The sequence below is a fragment of the Equus quagga genome, chromosome 3 (genome assembly GCF_021613505.1).
Source record: "Equus quagga isolate Etosha38 chromosome 3, UCLA_HA_Equagga_1.0, whole genome shotgun sequence".
NCBI classification, from domain to species: domain Eukaryota; kingdom Metazoa; phylum Chordata; class Mammalia; order Perissodactyla; family Equidae; genus Equus; species Equus quagga.
This window is the reverse complement of record NC_060269.1, coordinates 37,164,781-37,184,939: the sequence shown is the minus strand read 5'-3', so window position 1 is coordinate 37,184,939 and position 20,159 is coordinate 37,164,781. Positions and strand designations below refer to the sequence as shown.

Genomic DNA, 20,159 nt, shown 5'->3' with positions numbered 1-20,159 from the left:
GCCTCCATGACCATTCATATTGGTGTATCATATCAGTGATTTGACTGCAAGGCATATTTTTCTTAATATTGAAAAGACAAGATTTTGAAAATTATTTAACTTTTTAATAATTAGAATGGATTCAGGGATATCTTTATAATCCTTCCATTCATATTCTTTTGAATTCTGATATATTTTTATGAGTGGAGAGAAAAAGATGATGAAGTTACCCCTTGCTTGGCCTTGAAGGTTGGGTGTGTTTTGGGAAGGTGGAGACTGGTTAAGATGTGTTATGGTGATGTAGTAGTTAGGGTTCTCCAGAGAAACAGGACTAATAGGAACTCTCTCTCTATTTCTCTGTGTGTACATGTGTGTATGTACGTATCTAATCTATCTATCTTTCTTTCTGTCTATTTATCCATCATCTGTCTGGATTTCCCTCTGTTTCTCCAATTATTTTATGAAATTGGCATAAAAGGCAGGCTGGCAGGTTGGAACCCAGGGAAGGGTTAATGTTGCAGCTCAGATCTGCAGGCAATCTGCTGACAGAATTCTCTCTTCTTCAGGGGAGGTCAGTCTTTTGCTCAAGGCCTTCTACTGATTGGATAAGGCCCACCCACATTATGGTGGGCGATCTGCTTTACTCAAAGCAGATTTAAATGTTAATATCATCCAAAAAGTACCTTCACAGCAACATCTAGACATGTTTGACCAAACATCTAGGCATTGTGTCTTGTATAAGTCTACACATAAAATTAACCATCGTAGGTGGAGAGCACAGCATAGGCAAATGAATGGAGATAGACTTCAATGCTCTTTGAGCTTAAGGCAAGTAAAGCACTTTAACCAGAAGAAAGATTCGTATATGGACATAGTAGTTAGTAAAACCAGTAAGATAAATTAAGAAATGAATTTAATTTTGTCTTCAATTATTTTTGAAGTTGCTGCTAAAATAATACATATTATGTTTCTCACAAGAACCAAATTTTGTTGAATTTGATCTGTTGGTGTGTAGGAGGAAGAAGACAGAGCATCTGTGAAATATTTTATTAGTACCGTCAATTTTCATTTATTAGTGATAATGGGAACAGGATCCACATGGCTACGGAGCTCCATAGATGATATTTAACATATTAATATCCAGAATTTTCATCATCCACTCAGAACTTAGACTTTTACTTGTATTTATAACAAGTAGAACCATTGATTTATGTTTCATCTTTGCTTTCTTTCTGATGATGTTTGAAAGGACTGAAAAGGCCAGGTAGAAATTGGCTAATCTTTAAACCCAATAGTTGTAAATGTTAATCATAATAATGAAAGTACTCACTGTTAGCTTATTTCACTAATCTTGTTTGTTATATTTATGTGTGATATTTGTTGTAGCAAATAGACTTGGGTTTTGTGAATCTCTTTGTACTTACATGAATTTTTAATTTAATTCTCTACAATACTCTGCCTGCAATTTACTTAAGTTCCCACCAATCGTATATGGTCTATATGTTGTAAGGTGTCAAAGCTAGCTCTCTCCTAGGTGTGACTAGGATAGTGGAAAAGAATAGAGTGAAACATTTGGAATAAACATACAGACAAAAGCAGGGCTCAAATTCTGTTCCATAATTATCCTTTGGCTTTTGTCACCAGAATCTTTTTTCCTCCCTTGAATGTATTGCTTTAATGAGCTCTTACTAAACATAATGATACATTAATGAACTTCAATCTTCTGACAGGCCAATCATCAAAGGCAGATGGAAATAACTGAAAATTAACAATTTTTCTTAGGGGATTAGATTCTTGTTTATGTTTTCTAAAAAGGCCAGCTCATTCCGGAATTTGCACAATAATTCTAGCTCATACTAACCTGTGAATAAATAAAATACCGAAGATTTGTGACTAAACATTTTGTAGATAGTTTTTGTTTTCTAAAGCTTAATCATTGTTTCACATTACAAAGCAAATATATCTCTGTTATAGAACTTCTGGAAATCCAAATATTCAGGTCAGACTCCTTATAACTGAGAGTGGCAAGCACATATTTCCTTTGTTTCACATTACAAAGCAAATATATCTCTGTTATAGAACTTCTGGAAATCCAAATATTCAGGTCAGACTCCTTATAACTGAAAGAGAGTGGCAAGCACATATTTCCTTTAGTGATGGAGCATATATGTGAAGGCATCTTGGAAAGTCATTCCCTCAACCACACAGTCATTCCAGGTTCCAGATTTCCCAATACTGGGATTGTCAGCCTGCTTTAGAGAGAAGTGGAGAACTCTTTGCTTAACCTTCTCAGCTAACATAACCTGCTACTGTTCAATCATTTAGCATTTAAACTGTTAAAATATAAGATTTGATTGTGCCAGATTGTTTCCTTGTGGTGTAGAGACCAAACTGGTCTGAGTTTGAGCCAAACATGTTCCATGTTCTTATTCCCTCAAGTCCAGCTCATATGAGCTTTTTTCAGGCTCATGGGCTACTGTTTTCTAATCCAGTCCCCTAAAGCTCAGGCAGCAAGTCTAGTTTCACAAATAAACCATGGGTTAGGTCCTATGACAACTAGTATGAGGTAAAAGCCATTAGAATAGCTTTCCTCAAACGCTGGCTGTTTGTGAGTGTGGTACTTAGGCTTCATGAACTCCACGTTCAGCCCATTCAGAACAAAAGAAAAGAATGGAATACAGATAAAAATTCGATCAGACAGGAAGACATCACTTTCAGCATTTTGATATGTTTTTGTTTAGTCCTTTTGTTTATGGATTTTTTTTGCTCATAATTAAAAGAATAAAAGTATATAATATTTTCAGTTTTCTATAGTATAATGTAAAAAACTTCATAAGTAGGGGCCAGCCCAGTGGCACAGCGGTTAAGTTGACATGTTCTGCTTCTCGGCGGCCCGGGTTTCGCCAGTTTGGATCCTGGGTGCAGACATGGCACTACTTGGCAAGCCATGCTGTGGTAGGTGTCCCACATATAAAGTAGAGGAAGACGGGCATGGATGTTAGCTCAGGGCCAGTCTTCCTCAGCAAAAAGAGGAGGATTGGTAGCAGTTAGCTCAGGGCTAATCTTCCTCAAAAACAAAACAAAACAAAACAAACTTCATAAGTATAATTTTTGTTGTTGAAAAATAATCCAATGCATGGATGTACTATAATTTACTTAACCAGTATCTCATTACTGGGCATTTATGTTATTTCCAATTTTATTATTGTGTTGGGGGCTCCAAAGACAACCCCCAGGTTCGGGGATTTGCTAGGATGACTCATGGAACTCAGTATATAGTCACATTCACAGCTAAGGTTTACTATAGTGAAATGATATAAAGCAAAATCAGCAAAGGAAAAAGGCACAGGGAGTGAAGTCCAGAGGAAACCAGCATCAAGCTTCCAAGAGTCCTCGTCCAGTGGAGTCACTTAAGTGGATGCACTTAATTCCTCCAGCAATGAGTCATGATGTGTTTGAGGTATTGTATATTGGGGATGCTCATTAGAGGCCCAGTATCCAAACTTTTTATCAGGGAATGGTCACATAGGCACCCTCTGCTTAGCATGTATCAACATTCCAGAATTCCAGAGGGAAAGCAGGTGTTCAGCATAAACCATATTGTTTGTATAAATAGTCTAGGTATAGTGAGATACTCTTACCTTTTAGAGAAAGTTTTACATCAGTGTAGGGAACTGTTTACCTGCCAAGTTTTCAGATGCCAGCTAAGGGTCAACCTTGTCAGCATGTCTTTCTAAGAATAGCAGTCTCAAATTTGCTGTTAACTCTTTTCTGCACAATTATTATAAATAATGCTGCAATAACATCTTTGTTATTGACTCGGCATATTTCATGTTATTTCCTTATGAAAGATTCCTAGAAATTGATATTACATCAAAAATATTTAAAAGAATTCTCCTCCTGGCAAATTGCTTTCTCATAAGTCTTTTCAAATTTTTGTTTTCACCAAGTATGTATGAGTGCAAGCACCAAAACCTTGACTAAAATAGGTGAGATCCATATGGTCGAAACATCAATATATAATAAACCTGGAAGAGTTAACTTTTAAAAATATTTTAGAATTATGTGTGACAAACAAAAGACTAGTTAATTGTTGCTTCCTTTTGCGGGGGAGTCCACTAAGAACACTCCCGTTGAATTATTACCCAATATCCACTTTTCCCCAGAACCTCAGTCTTGTTTTGCCTAGAAACCAATGACGTCACTGTCACGTATAAAACAAACATCATCCAGTTCACTTTAACATTCTTTTGTTCAAAACTATTAGCACATAATCCATACCAGGCATTGTGGTTGTGTGGAGGATAAAATAGTACACTGGACATTGTCCTTGCCCTCCTGGAGTTGAGCTGTATTTGTCAGAGTGCTTCTTGGCAAAGATGACAGGTGAGCTGTCGTTAAGACGTTATTTTCAGATCACGTGTTCTGATAGCTGCCCCTGCATTGCTGGAGTAAATCTGTGACAGACCTGGTATCTGGGCTCTTGCTTTCTTTAATCAACAGTCTGTACTTTCTAAGACTGAAATCAAAGTTTTGCAAATCTGCTACGACACAGCAGACTGTCTCTGTTACTTCCTGGGAGGGGAATATCAGTTTGGACTCTTGAAAGATGTTGTCTCCCGCCCCTCCCCCCACTGCCAAAAAAAAGTGTGGTGGTCATTGAGGGCAAGTTTAAAGGGAATATTTATTTTTGTATGCATGTTTGTTAAAAAACTTTAAACAAATTGTATTTTCTCCTTTATAAACACAAAATGTTCTCATTAGAATAAAAGGAGTAAAATTTAGTGTCAATCTAATGCCTCCCTATAGGTGAACGTTTCTAAAGTTCTGTGATGCTTTCTCCGGACTTTGCTTTTGTTCATATTTTTTAACGTAATTTTTACCTAAAGTTATATAGCCTTATTTTAAATGTGTTTTCTCTAAAATTGCAATTAGTTATAATGAATTGCAGAAAATTTGGAAAATACAGAACACTGTCACGAAAAAACCCAAAAAACATTCTTTGGTATTCCAACACCTAGAGATACTCATTGTCAAATTCTGGTGTGTTTCCTATAGTCTATTTTCCAGATATGTTTTTTCCTTAAACTGCAGAGCCCCATGGGAACACTTGGAAGGTGTTACAGGAGGGGTGATGTCATGATTCAGGTGATTCAATTTGAGTTTCCAAAAAGGAGAAAAGTCATTATTTAAGTTCCGTGAAAATGAGTATAGCCATTATATTGTTCTTTGTTATGCTTGTCTTGTTTACTGGGTCTCTGGGTATATGTTCTGAATGTTTCGCCATTGTAAATGCATGACATAACAACATTGGTTGTTGGTTATTGTTTTTGATAATCATAGAACAAGATTCCATTTAAAAGCGCATTTCGTTTGAACTGTGCCTGACTTCAAGTTATACCCTAGGAAACAAATTGTTTGGTTCCTGGGAAAGTAGAATAAGCAGAAAAGAAACTGAGGTAAACCCTAGCAGGACCAAGCTTTACATCGGAACTATAGAATCTACATGACTACATGTGATCCTACCAGAATTGAGTACACTGGTTACGGGAAAAATTGCTGGTACTCTTATACCATGATTTCTAAGTTCTTCTGTCCTTAATTTTGAGTCATGTCTTGGTCTTCACATAAGTGTTTTCTTGTTTATGTATTTAGACAACATATGACTTTTTTGAATAGATTTTTAGTACATTAGTATACTTGAGAATGATTTTTTTTCCAGGCCTTTATACATTGAAGACAATTTGGTTATAAAATTTTGTTTCACGGCTTTGCTTCTGACTAGAAATTCTGTTGGTGGTGTTCTATTATTTATTGGTTCTTTTGTTGTTTCACAGAAGAAATCTGAGAAAAATCTGTTTTACACCTTTGAGATTTTTTTTCTTTATAAATATATGTGAATTTTTCTTTATTCTTGTACTTTAAATTTTCTTTATTCTTGTAATTTTACAGAATATACATTTTTTTGTATATTTGTATACAAATCTCTTTTAATTAATTTTTCCTAAAATGCAGTGAGCCCTAATACTCAGAAGATTCACTTGTTTTTTTCCTCTCAGGAAATTGTTATTCAAAAGTGGATGTTTTCTTCATGTCTGATTATTCTGGCTTCGTCTCCAGTAATGTGTATGATTCCTTTGATGGGCATTTATTTTTTGTCCTCTTTAATCTATAATCTTCTCTCTCATAATTTTCATCTTTGGATTCTTTTCTTCTGCATTCTAGGAGCTTGCCAAATCCAGTCGTTTGGTATTCTGCACTGTCTCTTACACCCCTAGTAACTCTGAAGTACATTTTAATTCTGCCGTTATGTTGTTGGTTTCCTTGTATTTCTTGCCTTTTAAAAACACTCATTTGCATTTTTATTTACCTTACAAATATTATTATTTTTTAAAGTCTTACTTTATTTTCTTATTGTTTTTGGCCTCTATTTTAAAGACTTGGCATGTTCTAATATAGTGAGAATGCCAACACATTTCCAAAATTTTCTTCAGGGTCTAGTAGAATATTTTTAGACTTAAACTCTTTCGCTAGATTTTCAGAATTGCAGACTGCATTAGTCTCCCATGGGTGCTCTAACAATGTACCACAAACTTGGCAGCTTAAACCCACACATATTTATTCTCTTAGACTTCTAGAGGTCAGAAATCCGAAATCAGTTTCACTGGACACAATCAAGATGTCCGCAGAACTGATTGCTTCTTGAGACTCTATAGGGAGGAATCTGTTTCATTGCCTGTTCTAGCTTCTGAAAGTTGCTGGCATTCCTTGGCTCATGACCTCTTTCTCAAATCACTGCAAGCTCTTGGTTCTGTCATCACATTTCCTTCTCCTCTTCTGTAGTCAAATCTCCCTCCTGTAAGGACACTTGTGAGTACATGTAGAGACTGCCAGGATAATCTCCCTCTCTCAAGATTCTTATTGTAATCATATCTGCCAAGTCCCTTTTGCCATATAAACTAACATTTACAGGTTCCAGGGATTAAGATGTGAGTATCTTTGGGGCCATTTTTCAGTCTACCATAGGGACCTTTCCCCTTGTGTCACTGTCACAGGGGCTTAAAATTCAGAATGACCTGGGTTCACACGACCACTTACCACTTACTGTCTAAACTTGGGCAAGTGAATTAATTTATTTTCTCTTCTGTTAAACTGGGGCTAAACTCAGCATCCATCTCATAGGGTTATTGTGCAGATTAGAACAGGTAATGTATGTAAAGTATTTAGCAATCTAGATCTTCAACAATTATTGCCATGATTAATGTAGGCCCCAATATGTTTACTCAACCCTGAATAAGGAAAAATAGATCTATGCAAAACAAATGATTACAGATAGAGAGAAAATTACAATCTCCATTATGCATTGTTACCAAGACCTGCCAGTCTCACCCTCTGCACAGGGCTCTTGCCTTACAGTAGGATTGTGTCAAATTCTGGTGCTACAGTGAGGATTACTTCCTTTCCTAGTTGTTTTCTTGAAGTTGTTGTGTTCAAGTGGATTTCGATAGATGAGAGTATGGAGAGGGAAGTGGTCCTTCAAAAGTAGCATCCACATTGTAGGGAGATGTTTTTTTGTTCTTCTTTCTTCATTTTTTTTTTCTTGGGAACTATGAAGGCTCTTTCTAATATCTTTCAGATGGACTAGGGGTTTTATTTTTATATAATGGTCACTAATTGCTTTCTTCAATTCACTTGCATCATCCTAATTAAAGAAATTTTTCTCTCATCTGCAAATTGGTGAATGGTTAAACTTAATTTTTTGTGACCTTGAGATTTTCATCTTTCCCTTTATCCATTACAGTATTTTAGTGAGGCTGTAAAAGAGGCTACCTCGCAGCTGAAGGTTAGAAGCCATACTGAACCAGGAATCATGATTGTTTTTGAACACTTTTTATTCACTATTGCCTTGGAAGTATCTGCCAAACGTTCAAATACCTGGCTCTTCAGAAAGATAGCATGCACCAGTGATGCCACTGTTCTGTGTTGTATCGTATCCTAATCAGAATGAAGTTCTCATATATTTTTCTAACTCACCTTTAGCTTATCCTGCTTGTTAGTATTTGCTCTGTATCCACAAACAACTGGTCCCATCAGATAACCAGAAAAAGGCTTACAAGTGTGTCTTATTTGCTGTCTCTCAGCATACACTTAAACAAAATGTTAAATAAAACCTAGTACAAAAGGAGTTATCTGTATTTCTTAGACGTTTTGTAACATAAGATTTGGCAGCCATGAATATTAGTTGGTATTCAATAGATATATATAAGTTAGTCTGTTGAATCTTCATTTTTATTGAATCTTTTTAGAAACAGCTCATTATAAACAAACACAAGAAGGTAAATAGTTTAAGTAATTTTTGAATACATAGTGTTCATTTTTGACTATAAATTAACAATATGAATTGATGTAAATGGACATTTCAATCATTGATTCTAAAATTTGAACTAATGTAACAGATGGAATTCAGCTGCCCAAGCAAGCTTCTGGGGTTTGATTATTCAAGTGATTAAGATGCTATTTGTCAACTCTAGTTTGCCACCCCTTTTAATTATATAGATAATCAAACTAAGAACTGCTAATTCTGTCTCCTAACTATTAATTGTTTGTAATTACCTACAGATTAAAACTGCATGTGCAATTAACTCAAAGAATTAATTGATACAAGGGAATTGATAAAAGGGAAACAGAACAAACTTAGCATAAAAGAGGCTCTGGGGACACAGGACCACTAAACCCAGTGGTGTGTCTTGGGCTCTAACACATCTTCATAAAGATACATCACACTTTAATTTGGACTTCTTCGGCTCTGTTGGAGGCTGTTGCATAGACTGTTTCTTGCAAACGTTTGGTTTCTTGGTTGACTGAAACAGTGTATTTGAAAAGTTTGAACTTCTATTGTCTGTGGGTCTTTGCTGATAGTGACTTTGACAAATCTATCCACTTGCCATATGTAGGAAATGTTTGTCACTACAAAGATTACAGAAGTGGTGAATATTTTAACTAGCTAGGAATTTTTCCTCCCCCCCCCCCCCCCCCCCCCCCCCGCTTTCTTTCCTCATTCTCCTGGCATTACCACCGTAGTATACCATCTTAGCAGTTTTCTGTGAGTCATCTGAGTAATTTAAGTTTCTAAAATAGCTATGCTTATTAGATTTTAGAAATATCTCTCACCTGCATAAATAATTGGCTCATTGTTAACTACATAAATTTGAATAAAAATGGGAAATAAAATAAAAAGCCACCCGCAACTGAAATGCATTTAAAAACTATTACCATTATAAACATCAAGATGATGCTGAAACATGAGGGAAGATGGTCTAGTGAAACATTATTTGATCCTGGAAAAGAGTAGAATTTTAAAAACTTGTTTTTAAGGCTTTTCCTTTCCTTCAGATATTTATGTCACTTGCATTATATGGGGCCTTTCACTCTTAACACTTTTACTGATTGGCCTTTCAATGGATGCCAAATCAGTGCCGGAGCATACATTGAACATATGCTTGGGGCACGGTATTATATTCAGTTTTATGGGAAATACAAAGCAAGTGAAAGACTTTTAAGTCTAGATAGGGAAATAAGATATGCAGAAGAAAAGAAAATAACATCGACTTGTGGTATAATAATATTTTTCAAAAACAGTCTAAGTATTGAGGAAATGCAAAGGCAGGAAGACATCAGTATGGGTAGTTATTTAGCAGATTTTTCTGTGTTCAAAGTCAGTTTCTATTTAGCTAATAACTCCTTGTTAACCTGATGGGCCCATTTTGGTTTCTTTCCAAATCTTGATACTGCATCTTCCCCAGATTTGTTTAATCTCAAAGTATGCTATTCTATCCTGCTGGCTGATAAAATGGAGTTACTGAGAAGATTTCTTATTTTTTCACCTATCAATAGACAGCCTACTCTTGCGCTCTCTCTCTCCCTCACACACACACAATACACACACCCCTAGAAATCAGAATTTTCATTTCTCTGCGGCATTATCTGTGAAGATTGTTGGCTCCGTGAAGAGTGTGTGGAGATTTAGTCTGATATATGACTTTGGTCTTCAAACTATCAGCTTATAACTTTCGACTGACTTTGTGGAATAAATGGGAATTTGTTGCATGTCACCTTCTGCACCTGGCTTCTGAGGAGGAGTCATTAGCATACATCAGTGTGTGAATGATTACCTTGAGGATTTTAGTGGAGGCTTTACTGCTTCCTGAAGTGGAAAAGTTATAGCTATATTTTCTAGTGTGATACCTATGTGCTGGAGAAAATAATGCACGCCTTTCTTGACTACATGAGTCTGTTTTGTGGGTAAACAAGATAAAATATTTGAAATGTTCTGAACTGTCTTGGAAAAATAAGTTATATGGCATTTAGTTTCATTTTGGATTGGGCTCTTCAGTGGTCAGAAAGATTCCCTTTTGCCTGTGAGATTTAACCTCATGAGGCTAATTCTTGTTCACCAGTGTTTACATAGCTACCTTAATCACATTGCTCATGAACCAGAAGCACAGAGCAATTCCAGGTAAGATATTGTCCTTACCTTGAAAGAGTTTGCAAATTTAAGAAGGAGGTTGGAAGGAGAAGCCCAATTATTTGAAATATGTGAGAACACCTTCTGTAGAAATCATTAAGGGAAGTGGGTGGGCCAGGGATAGTGCTAGTGAGTTGAGGAATACTTCAGATTAGCCAAAAAAGCTCCATTAGAAATGTGGGGCTTGGGGCAGGCCCCGTGGCCGAGTGGTTAAGTTCATGCGCTCCGCTGCTGGCGGCCCAGTGTTTCGTTGGTTTGAATCCTGGGGGCGGACATGGCACTGCTCATCAAACCATGCTGAGGCAGCGTCCCACGTGTCACAACTAGAAGGACCCACAATGAAGAATATACAGCTATGTACCGGGGGGCTTTGTGGAGAAAAAGGAAAAAATAAAATCTTAAAAATAAAAGAAAGAAATGTGGGGCTTATACATCTCTAATAACTCATGCTATCCTTTTATATCCCATTGGGTTTTTAAAAAGCCCCCAATTAAAGTATAACATGTATGGCCTTTCTTTTGCTATCCTCTTCTCAGATACTAATATTTTCAAGTTCTCTATAATCTCCCCATTATTGGCATTTGCTTCCATTAAAGAATTTCATTTATTCATTTTGAGTTGTGATTGAAATATATGATTTATTTTGTTGCCTGTTCTAGAGATTTTGCCTTTTTGATACAGGGTAGAGACTTTTTGGACTGACATGGAAGAAATCCATATAAAATTAAAATGAAGTAGGATGTGTGTATGTGTATTGATTCGGATGTATCTGAGATAACATCACATTTTTTTATTATTTTATGTTGCTACTTTGCTTCCTTAAAGGACACTTATCTTAGAATCCTGTAAATAAATTGAAGCAATGAAATGAGAGAATTTATTACTTCTGAGTTTTTTCTAAATTTTTCTGAAATTAACTGATCCATGGATGACTCAGTTCAGTTTCAGGAAGGAATATATGTATATGAATAGTATTAGAAAGAAGGAAATGTGAAAATAGTTTGATTCATTTGGATAGCAAGATTTAACTGAATTTTTCTCTTTTTTAAATTATTAATACTTCTGAGAAACCTACAAATAAATCTTAAATCTCCCCGTCATCATTAAAAAATAAGTTTTCTTCAGAAATCTCACATAACAACTGCCATGAGACAGAAGAAATATGTGGGCATATGCTGGCTAGCCTTTTGCTCTTTCAGCCTTTTTACCTTAAACACTTTTAATAATTTTATTTACTTCACAATTTCAGAACATATGCCTTCATAATAATTCTGAACTTTCTTTTAAAGTAATTATGTGACAAGGAGAGAAGTTTTCCTTTCATTTTTGGAAGTGCTATTCACAAATATGATTTTGCTTTATGCTTCCTTTAAAAAGAGAAGTCAATGTTCTTGAAGAGAAGAGAGTCAAAAGAATGAACCTATTAATTTTCTGATGGGCACACTGTATGCAATAAAAACACGAGAGCTTTACTGTATGAGGGAGCCAATTAACTGAAGCCTCTCTCTGTGCAATTCTATCACTTCTTCATCTCTCTCTGATTAGATTACAAGATACAATTTTAATACAGAATAGTGGGCCATAAAGGTGATTTACTTTCCTCTTTGTAACACTAAGCAGTATGATCAGGGTGTGCTTTGCCTGGATAAATATTGTTTTAACCTACATTGATACTTCTAACAGACAAAACCTTCTATGATTGGAGAGGAATTATGTCAACAAAGTCGTCTCGTTTGCCTGGTGACTCCAGTTTGCCTGTTGTCTCTGGATCATCTACAGTGTTTCGGGATTACTGTTCTGTAAGTATTTGCAAAACTGGACACCAAGTTTGAATTACCATTTTTCTGGCAAATTATTGGATTGATTTTGATATAACATGTGTGATTTTATGATGAACCTATCTCATTTCTAAAATGATTCTCCATTGAAATTTATCTTTTTTTTCTGATGCAATCCTTTAGTTCTGTTATCATATTTTATGTAAATCTTGCTGAGCACCTTAACTCCAAAATATGCGTGTTAATTTTTATTTGAAGAGCACTAATAGCCAAACTGATCATCACAATGGTTTGCCCCAAATGTGAGAGCAATTATTTTCTAATGGTACCTAGACTATCAAGACAATATAATGGAGGCCGATGGAGAATGAAGACATCTGTTACAGGTGTGACAATGAGAGGACTGAAAAGTCCAAGGGCAATTTCACAACCACACATTAATGGTTTTCTGAATGAGGGCTCTCTAAACTGGGAATCTCTGACCTAAAAATGGAATCAGGGCTTTTCTTTTCATCAGGGCAAGTCCTGAGATGTCTCTATGTAAATAGTAGAAGAAACTCATGTGATTCTGACGTCTTTAACAACAACTTCTTAAAAAATTGCAAAATGCTATTTTGTAAAATTGAGTTTCACATTGTATATATGTCTGGGTTTCTTACATCTCTTATATGTTCTGTTCTGTGTGTAAATATGTCTGTCTCATCTTTTCTCTGTCTTTTCATATTACTAATTGTTTTTCTTCTTGACTTTCCCTTTGTATTAGTGTGCTTGGGCTGCTCTAACAAAATAGCACAGACTGGGTGCTTAAACAACAGAAATTTATTGCTCACAGTCCTGGAGGTTAGAAGTCCAAGATCAAGCTGCCAGCAGGGCTGGTTTCTCCTGAGGCCTCTCTCTCCTTGGCTTGCAGATGGCTTTCTTCTTGCTCTCTCCTCACATGGCCTTTCCTGTGTGTGTTTCCCTGGTGTCTCTCTGTTTTCTTATAAAGACACTAGTCATATTGAATTAGGGTCCTGCCCTTATGACCTCATTTACACTAATTACCTCTTTAAAGGTCCTATCTTCAACTATAGTCACATTAGGGGTTAAAATCTCAACATATGAATTTTGGGAAGACAAAATTCAGTTTATAATACCATTAGACAGTGGAAATATGTTCAAAAATTATTTTTCCTATCTATTGAATAGTCCTTTTATCTGTCATTTTAAAAAAACAAATATTGAGTTTTTATATTTTCCTGTGAACCAAAACTTGTGAATTATGTCACATTTAACTTATGTTGCTAAATTCTTTGTGAGTAAATTTACTAAAACTAAGTCATTGCAACCCTGTTTTAGACAAGGAAATTATATGAATATTATGTTTCCTGAAATTGTAACAGGCTTTGTAATCCACTACTTTTAGAACATATTAATTAATCATAGTATAGACAGTTGTCTCCAGCTAACGAGATTTATATTTCTAATGCATACATGTCCTTAACAAAAATAATACCCATAGAAGGCTATTTTTATTATCTTCTAGTAAAGGTGAAAAAATGAGCTACTGGTTCCAAGCCTTCCAGCTCTACCCTGTTTTACGCTAACAATTTAGGGACTGCTCTTAGCTGTGTGAAGAAGTACATTTAAATATATTTCTCTGGGGAATACATCTGGCAAGAATAGACTTGATTCTAGAGAGCTTTGAATGCAAGACTGAGAGTGTTTATTCATTGCTGAGTGGGAAATTAGGAGTGCAGAAGGCTACTAACTGTGGCTTTGACATAATAGATGGTACTTTGTGTATGTGCACCTGTAGAGCTTGAAGTAGACTGGAGTGGAGACAGGGTGAGCATTAACAGGCCTTTTACATCAGTCCAGTTAGAGGCTTGAATCTCACCTTTGCAAACCTACTATATGGTCGGGGGGGTGTTAATAGATAAGAGGAGGGAAGATTCAAACCTTCAAATTTCTTTCCTGTGGCTCACTGCATGTTCAGTTTTCATGATCGAAAGTCTAAATGGCTTCTTTCACGTCTTTCACTGGATTCCATTTTAGTTTATCCTTTAAAATAATTACAGTGTTAGAAGGGATCAAACACCAAGTTGTAAGTAATCTTTTTTTCCCCTAGTTTTTGTTGTGGGAAAATATACACAACATAAAATTTACTATTTTAAACCATTTTTAGGTGTGCAGTTTGGTGGCATTAAGTACATCCACATTGCTATGGAACCATCACTACCATCCATCTCCAGAACTTTTTCATCTTTCCAAACTGAAACTCTGTACCCATTAAACACTATTTCCCCATTCTTCCCTCCCCACCCCCTGGCGACCAACTTTGTACTTTCTATCTCTATGATTTTGATTTGTCCTTTTGTGACTGGTTTATCTCACTTAGCATAATGTCTTCAAGGTTCATCCATGTTGTAGCATGTGTCAAAATTTGCTTTTTAAAAAGCTGAATAATATTCTATTGTATATATATACATACTATATTTTGTTTATACGTTCATCTGTTGATGGACGCTTGAATTGCTTCCATCTTTTGGATATAGTGAATAATGCCACTGTGAACATCAGTGTACAAATATTGAGTCCCTGCTTTCACTTCTTTGGGGTATATACCCAGAAGTGCAATTGCTGGACCATATTGTATTCTTATGTTTAACATTTTCAGGAATCATCATATCATTTCCCACAGTGGCTGCACCATTTTACATTTCCACTAGCAATACCTAAGTGTTCCAATTTTTCCACATCCTCATCAACATTTGTTGTATTTTCTATTTTCTTGGTAATAGCCATCCTAATGGGTGTGAAGTGGTAAGTAATCTTGATGTGAGTTTGTTCAATCAGTCCAGAAGACAAAAAGTAACTGGGAAAACTGAGAATGTAGAAGTCTGCATTGTTAAAAGAGGAGCAGAGACAAGGCACAGAAAATCCTGTCTTTGATTTTGTGGGAGGAGAGAAAAATATCATCCATTCTGCTTTCAAAACACTCTCTACAGCTTAGCTACTCTTATCAAAATTTTAATTTTCTCAAATAAGAAAGTCATTGTGGATATGCTTTCTTTAGGCTAAAAGAACACTGTCTCTTTTAAGTCTGAATTTTTGGTTTTCTTTTTAAAGTATTTTGTATCCTTATATGTTTCAGTTCTAATTAAATAATAATTCAATAATGCTGTGTGTCTTTAGTTTTAATGCTTCATTTCTGCAACTGCAGTCTTACTGTATTAGAATTTCCAATTATTTTAAGCAATAGCATATGGCCCCCTAAAACTTCCTTATATGAAGTTAAAGAAACTACACCCTAAAGAAAAAGTTACTCATGCTACCTTTTATGGTCTCTGAAGTACTGAGATATTTATAGCCTTAATTATCTTGAAAGATAGTATTTATCTAGGTAAGTGAGCATCTCTAAATATAATCCCTTGTATAACATAAAAACATAATATTATATTGCAATAATATAGGAAGGACCACTATCTCCAACTTTATTGCCACAATTTCATTTCATAATTCTTCTTTAAAAGGTTTGCTACCTTTATGATAATATATGAAGCAATCTTGAAACCCACAGCCTGGAGGACTGTAGGTGGAAAACAGCCTTGGTCTTTATCAAAATTCTGAGATGCAAAAATTAATGTATTTATCAATAGTGCTCTTAAAAATAGTTAGGATAAAAACAAATACTGACAGAAATTTGTATAAGTAGTTAATTTCCAGCTAATATTTAGAAATACAGGAGAGCGTGAAATATCTTTTATTTGTTCGTTGTCAGTAAGGCAAAACTCTCCTCAGTGAGTGGTTCATTTACTGTGTTGCAGTGCTTTCCCTCAGAGAAACTCTGCCATTTGGTGCCAGTCTAAAATGAGGATGAAGCAAAAGCAAGGGAGTGCCCAAGCACGTGTGGGTGCATGCATGTTGGAGTGGTGACAGGGTTCGGGGATAGTGGAGTAGAGCGGAGAGAACGGTTGCCGTTGTCCAAGGTGGGACACCGGGGTGCATTTCAGACATTGAAGGAAGTTCAGGGTGGCAGAAGTGCAGCATTCAAGAGGGAAAGAGGCAAGAAATGAAACTGAAGAGAAAAGCAAAGCCCCATTATCTCAAAGGAAGGCATTCACTTTGTCTTCTTAACAATACAAAGACAAAATATAAAATACAAAAAATAATACAAAATATAAAAATTAATAATTGGTTCCATTATAAATTGTTTCGTGTTTCAGAGAAGAAACTATGGTTCAGTCCTCTGGACATTTGTCTTCCTTCCTCTTCCCCCTTGCTCCCCTTCCCTAAGAGAATACATCCTACATACAAGAGGAGAAAACAAGAGTCACTGGCTATATTTTTTAGCTTTCTTATAGCTTTATCTCATAAACAAAACCAAAAATTCATTAGTTTTGTAGATTTTTTTAGAAATGAAAACAAGAAATTTCAAATATCCCGTTATTCTTCGCACAAGCTTAATCATATTGACCATAGAATGGATTAACTAGATCTTAACATGAAATTTCTTATCACTTTTTTTCTGGAGAATTTTCTTGAGCTATGTTGGTAAAAGAGAATTGTGGGAATCCAAGGAGATACTCTTCTTTTAACTTGGAAATTTAGATATCTTTTTGTAATTCTTAATCAAATTTGACTGTCAGAAGACTATGGCCATTCACTTGAAGGATTTTATGACATAATAAAAAACAATAAATTACCTTTTAATATGTCAAACATCTTTTCCCATTTATTTCTCCCATGTCACACTTTCTTCTTTCTGCTCTTTTCCTTCCCTCCTCCAAAACGTTTGAGGAAGTATTGTAGCTATTTTCATACTCATGATTTTCTCTCCTAGTGGGCTACACTGGATAAAAAAAAGGTCATCTGATTTGATTTCCTGATATTTCTAAGAATTAGTGCAAGTCATCAAAACTACTAAATTTAAATTTTCCATTTACTCAAATGATTCCCTAAAATCTTTTTGTCATTTTATGTAGAAATCAGGTTACTTTTTGAAAATCCTGTGGTAGGCTTGGGATTAATTTAGACCCTGAGTTAACAGCTAAGTGACTGTGACTTTGACATTTTGAACAGCATTCCATCTGTTTACTCTTATCTACATTTTGTTTATATGTTTTGGTTTTACTACAAGGAGTAGTGATGCCTGATATACATTATCCTCAACCTTCACATTTTAATTTTGAAATGCATATTTCTTTTCTTATGAAATATTAAAATTTTGAATATTTGTGATAGAATTACGTAGCTATTTACTCTGATATATATAGATACATATATATTTTACATTTACATCGCTGCAGTTAAAAACCCCCATTTTAATAGTTATGTGGCTTTGCTGCAGTGTTATCTGGGCCTGAAGTGTATTTTTATAACCATCACTTATTTTATTTTATTGAATATTTCCTTCTGGATAAAAATTCCTTCTGTTGTTCTAATTTAGATACTTATTGGGAGAAATAAGGAGGTATTCCGTGCAAGAGATAGTTAAAGACATATAGACACAGTGAATCCGTCAAGACTTACATTCAACTATTCTCACAGAGTTTTAAAAGAAAGCACTGTTGGTGAATGCAAGATTTGGCTTGTAATGTTGCTTAGATTTGCCAATGTACCACCATTTAAACCACATCACGTTCCCAACCCACACTAAACACTTCAAAAGTGGAGGGTTAGGTAAATAAATAATTTTAAATTTGTATTTTTGGATCAATTTTCATTTTATGGAGAAATCTTAATCTATTCTCATTTCTTTTATTATAAAAGATTATTGGATTTTTACTTTTGGAAGCTTTCTTTACTGTAGAAGCCAAAAGAGTCAAACCAAATTCTCAATCATATTGACCCTTTATTCTGAGATAACCTCAAGTGGGGAAGATATGTGAAGTTACTAGGCCCATCTACATGATAATAGTGTCCACAGTTGTTCTAGTTCGACAGTCTCCAGTCGAAATATGTATTCTTTTTGAGATAAACTGGCTTGTTACTAAATGATCGTTACCCAAACCTGGATGCAAGAATGAAAGTGGAATGTAGAGAGCTTCTGAGCAGATATTAGGTTATGGGAATGAACAGACTGTGCCTGCCCTGGGGAATTCCCCCTCACTCCCACCCCCCACAGGGAAGTAGGGTACGCTGCTTGTTCTCTAGTAAAGGGAACATTAACTAAATTTCTTAAAAAGTAATGAAAGAGAACAAACTGTAAAAAGGCAGCCAAAAAAAGGCAAACATCTGTTACTGAACATGTCTCACTTGACTTCCTTTTAATGTTCTTAGGAATAAATTTATGAACTAGAGAAGGTTCAGCACTAATTAGCTTGTTTTCATCAAACAAAATGCACCAGACATGGATGTTGAATATGAATGAAAATTTCAATAGAAATGATAAGTAGATATAGAAAGTGCCAATAGACGTACAAAGTGCTGGTATTCAGGGTGATGGCCACAGGCTTTGAATATTACTGTGGCTGTTAATATTGCATTGACTTAGAGTTGCTGTAATTTGCTTTTCAAATGATTAGAAAAAAATGTTAAAAAGTCAAGTGTATTCATTAAACAATAGGTGGATTAGGTACAAAGTTTTATCTTCAGTTATATACCTTTAGGCTAATGAGATGATAAAATGATTTAGAATAACAAGTAAAGAGCTACTCAAAGGCAAAGTTTTGTACTACATGCAGCAACCGTAGTCATAGTTGTGGCTTGTAGTAGTTGTAAGAGCCATAATCCTTTATTCAAAACTCTTGGGGCCAGATATATTTAGGAACTCAGAAAATTTTGAACATTAGAAAGTTAAGAAGATAAGTGAATCTTCAATGAAACCTGTAATCAAAATGTGTTACTATTTTTCAGTAAAGCTTATGGATATCTTTGTTGAGTGGAAGATAGAGGCCACTATATAGGCCTTTTGTTCATTGGTTCAGGTCAGGTTTTGTCACCAAAGGTCAGGTGAGTTAAGTTCTCTTCCATATGTGTTATGAAAAAATTGTTGGTTTTCAAAGCCTTTTGGATTTCTGAGTCTCAGATAAGGAATCATAGACCTATAATAGTAACAGTGATAGTAAGTAATAGTAGTTGTAATAGTGGTAGCAGTAATAGTAGTAGTAGTAGTAGTAGTAGTAGTAAGAGTAATAGTAGTAATAGTAGTGGTAGTGGTAATAGTAATAGTAATAGATGAAGGTAGATGGGGAAGGTAAGGAGATAAGGACAGACACATACATATATACACACACGAAAACATGCGCACAGGCACGTATGTTCCTAGTTGTATAAGGAAAATATCATGATCATATGTTCATTGTTCTTGATTCTTGGTGCAAGATCTCCAGGAATTAATTTTGGAATATCTATATGTGATTCCCAATTTCAGAATGAGGTGGATGTGATTACGTATTGCTGATAGATGCTACCTCTTGTGAGAGTCTTTCCCTGAACTCCACCTGAAACAGCATCACTGCTTTTATGTTTCATCACACAATGTATCCCAATCTGGTGGTATGTTATGTACCTCTTTATTGATTTGTTCCTGGTCTTCTTCACTAAGATGTAGGCTCCACGAAGCTGAGGATGTCTTAGATCACCAATGCAGCCCTAGTGCCTAGAATAATACCTGTCATAAAGTATTTGAGGTTAAGAAAATATTTGCTGAATAGATGAATAACAGGCTGATATTTCCTCTAAAAGAAACACAAAGGAGATCCAAGTTCTCAAAGCAGTGAAAAACATAGCCATAATAATTTCATTAGAAAGAGGAAAAATAAAAAAATGGTTTAAGGATGTTGCATAAATCTTGCTGTAATTATTATGTTTTCTATATTGACCAAGAAAGAGTTGTACAATCCTTAATTCCATTCAGTCTAGCATCACAGACCTATAGGATGATTTTCCTT

At 35.3% G+C, this 20,159-nt stretch overlaps 1 protein-coding gene across 1 annotated transcript in view; it reads left to right on the top strand.

The window, feature by feature from the left end:
* Positions 1 to 20,159, top strand: part of IQCM (IQ motif containing M) — a 343,964-nt gene that overhangs the window by 94,363 nt on the left and 229,442 nt on the right. The window contains exons 6-7 of the mRNA XM_046657520.1: positions 12,188 to 12,298; positions 15,896 to 15,909. Coding sequence (XP_046513476.1) covers positions 12,188 to 12,298; positions 15,896 to 15,909 — 125 coding nt within the window. The remainder of the gene's footprint in view (positions 1 to 12,187; positions 12,299 to 15,895; positions 15,910 to 20,159) is intronic.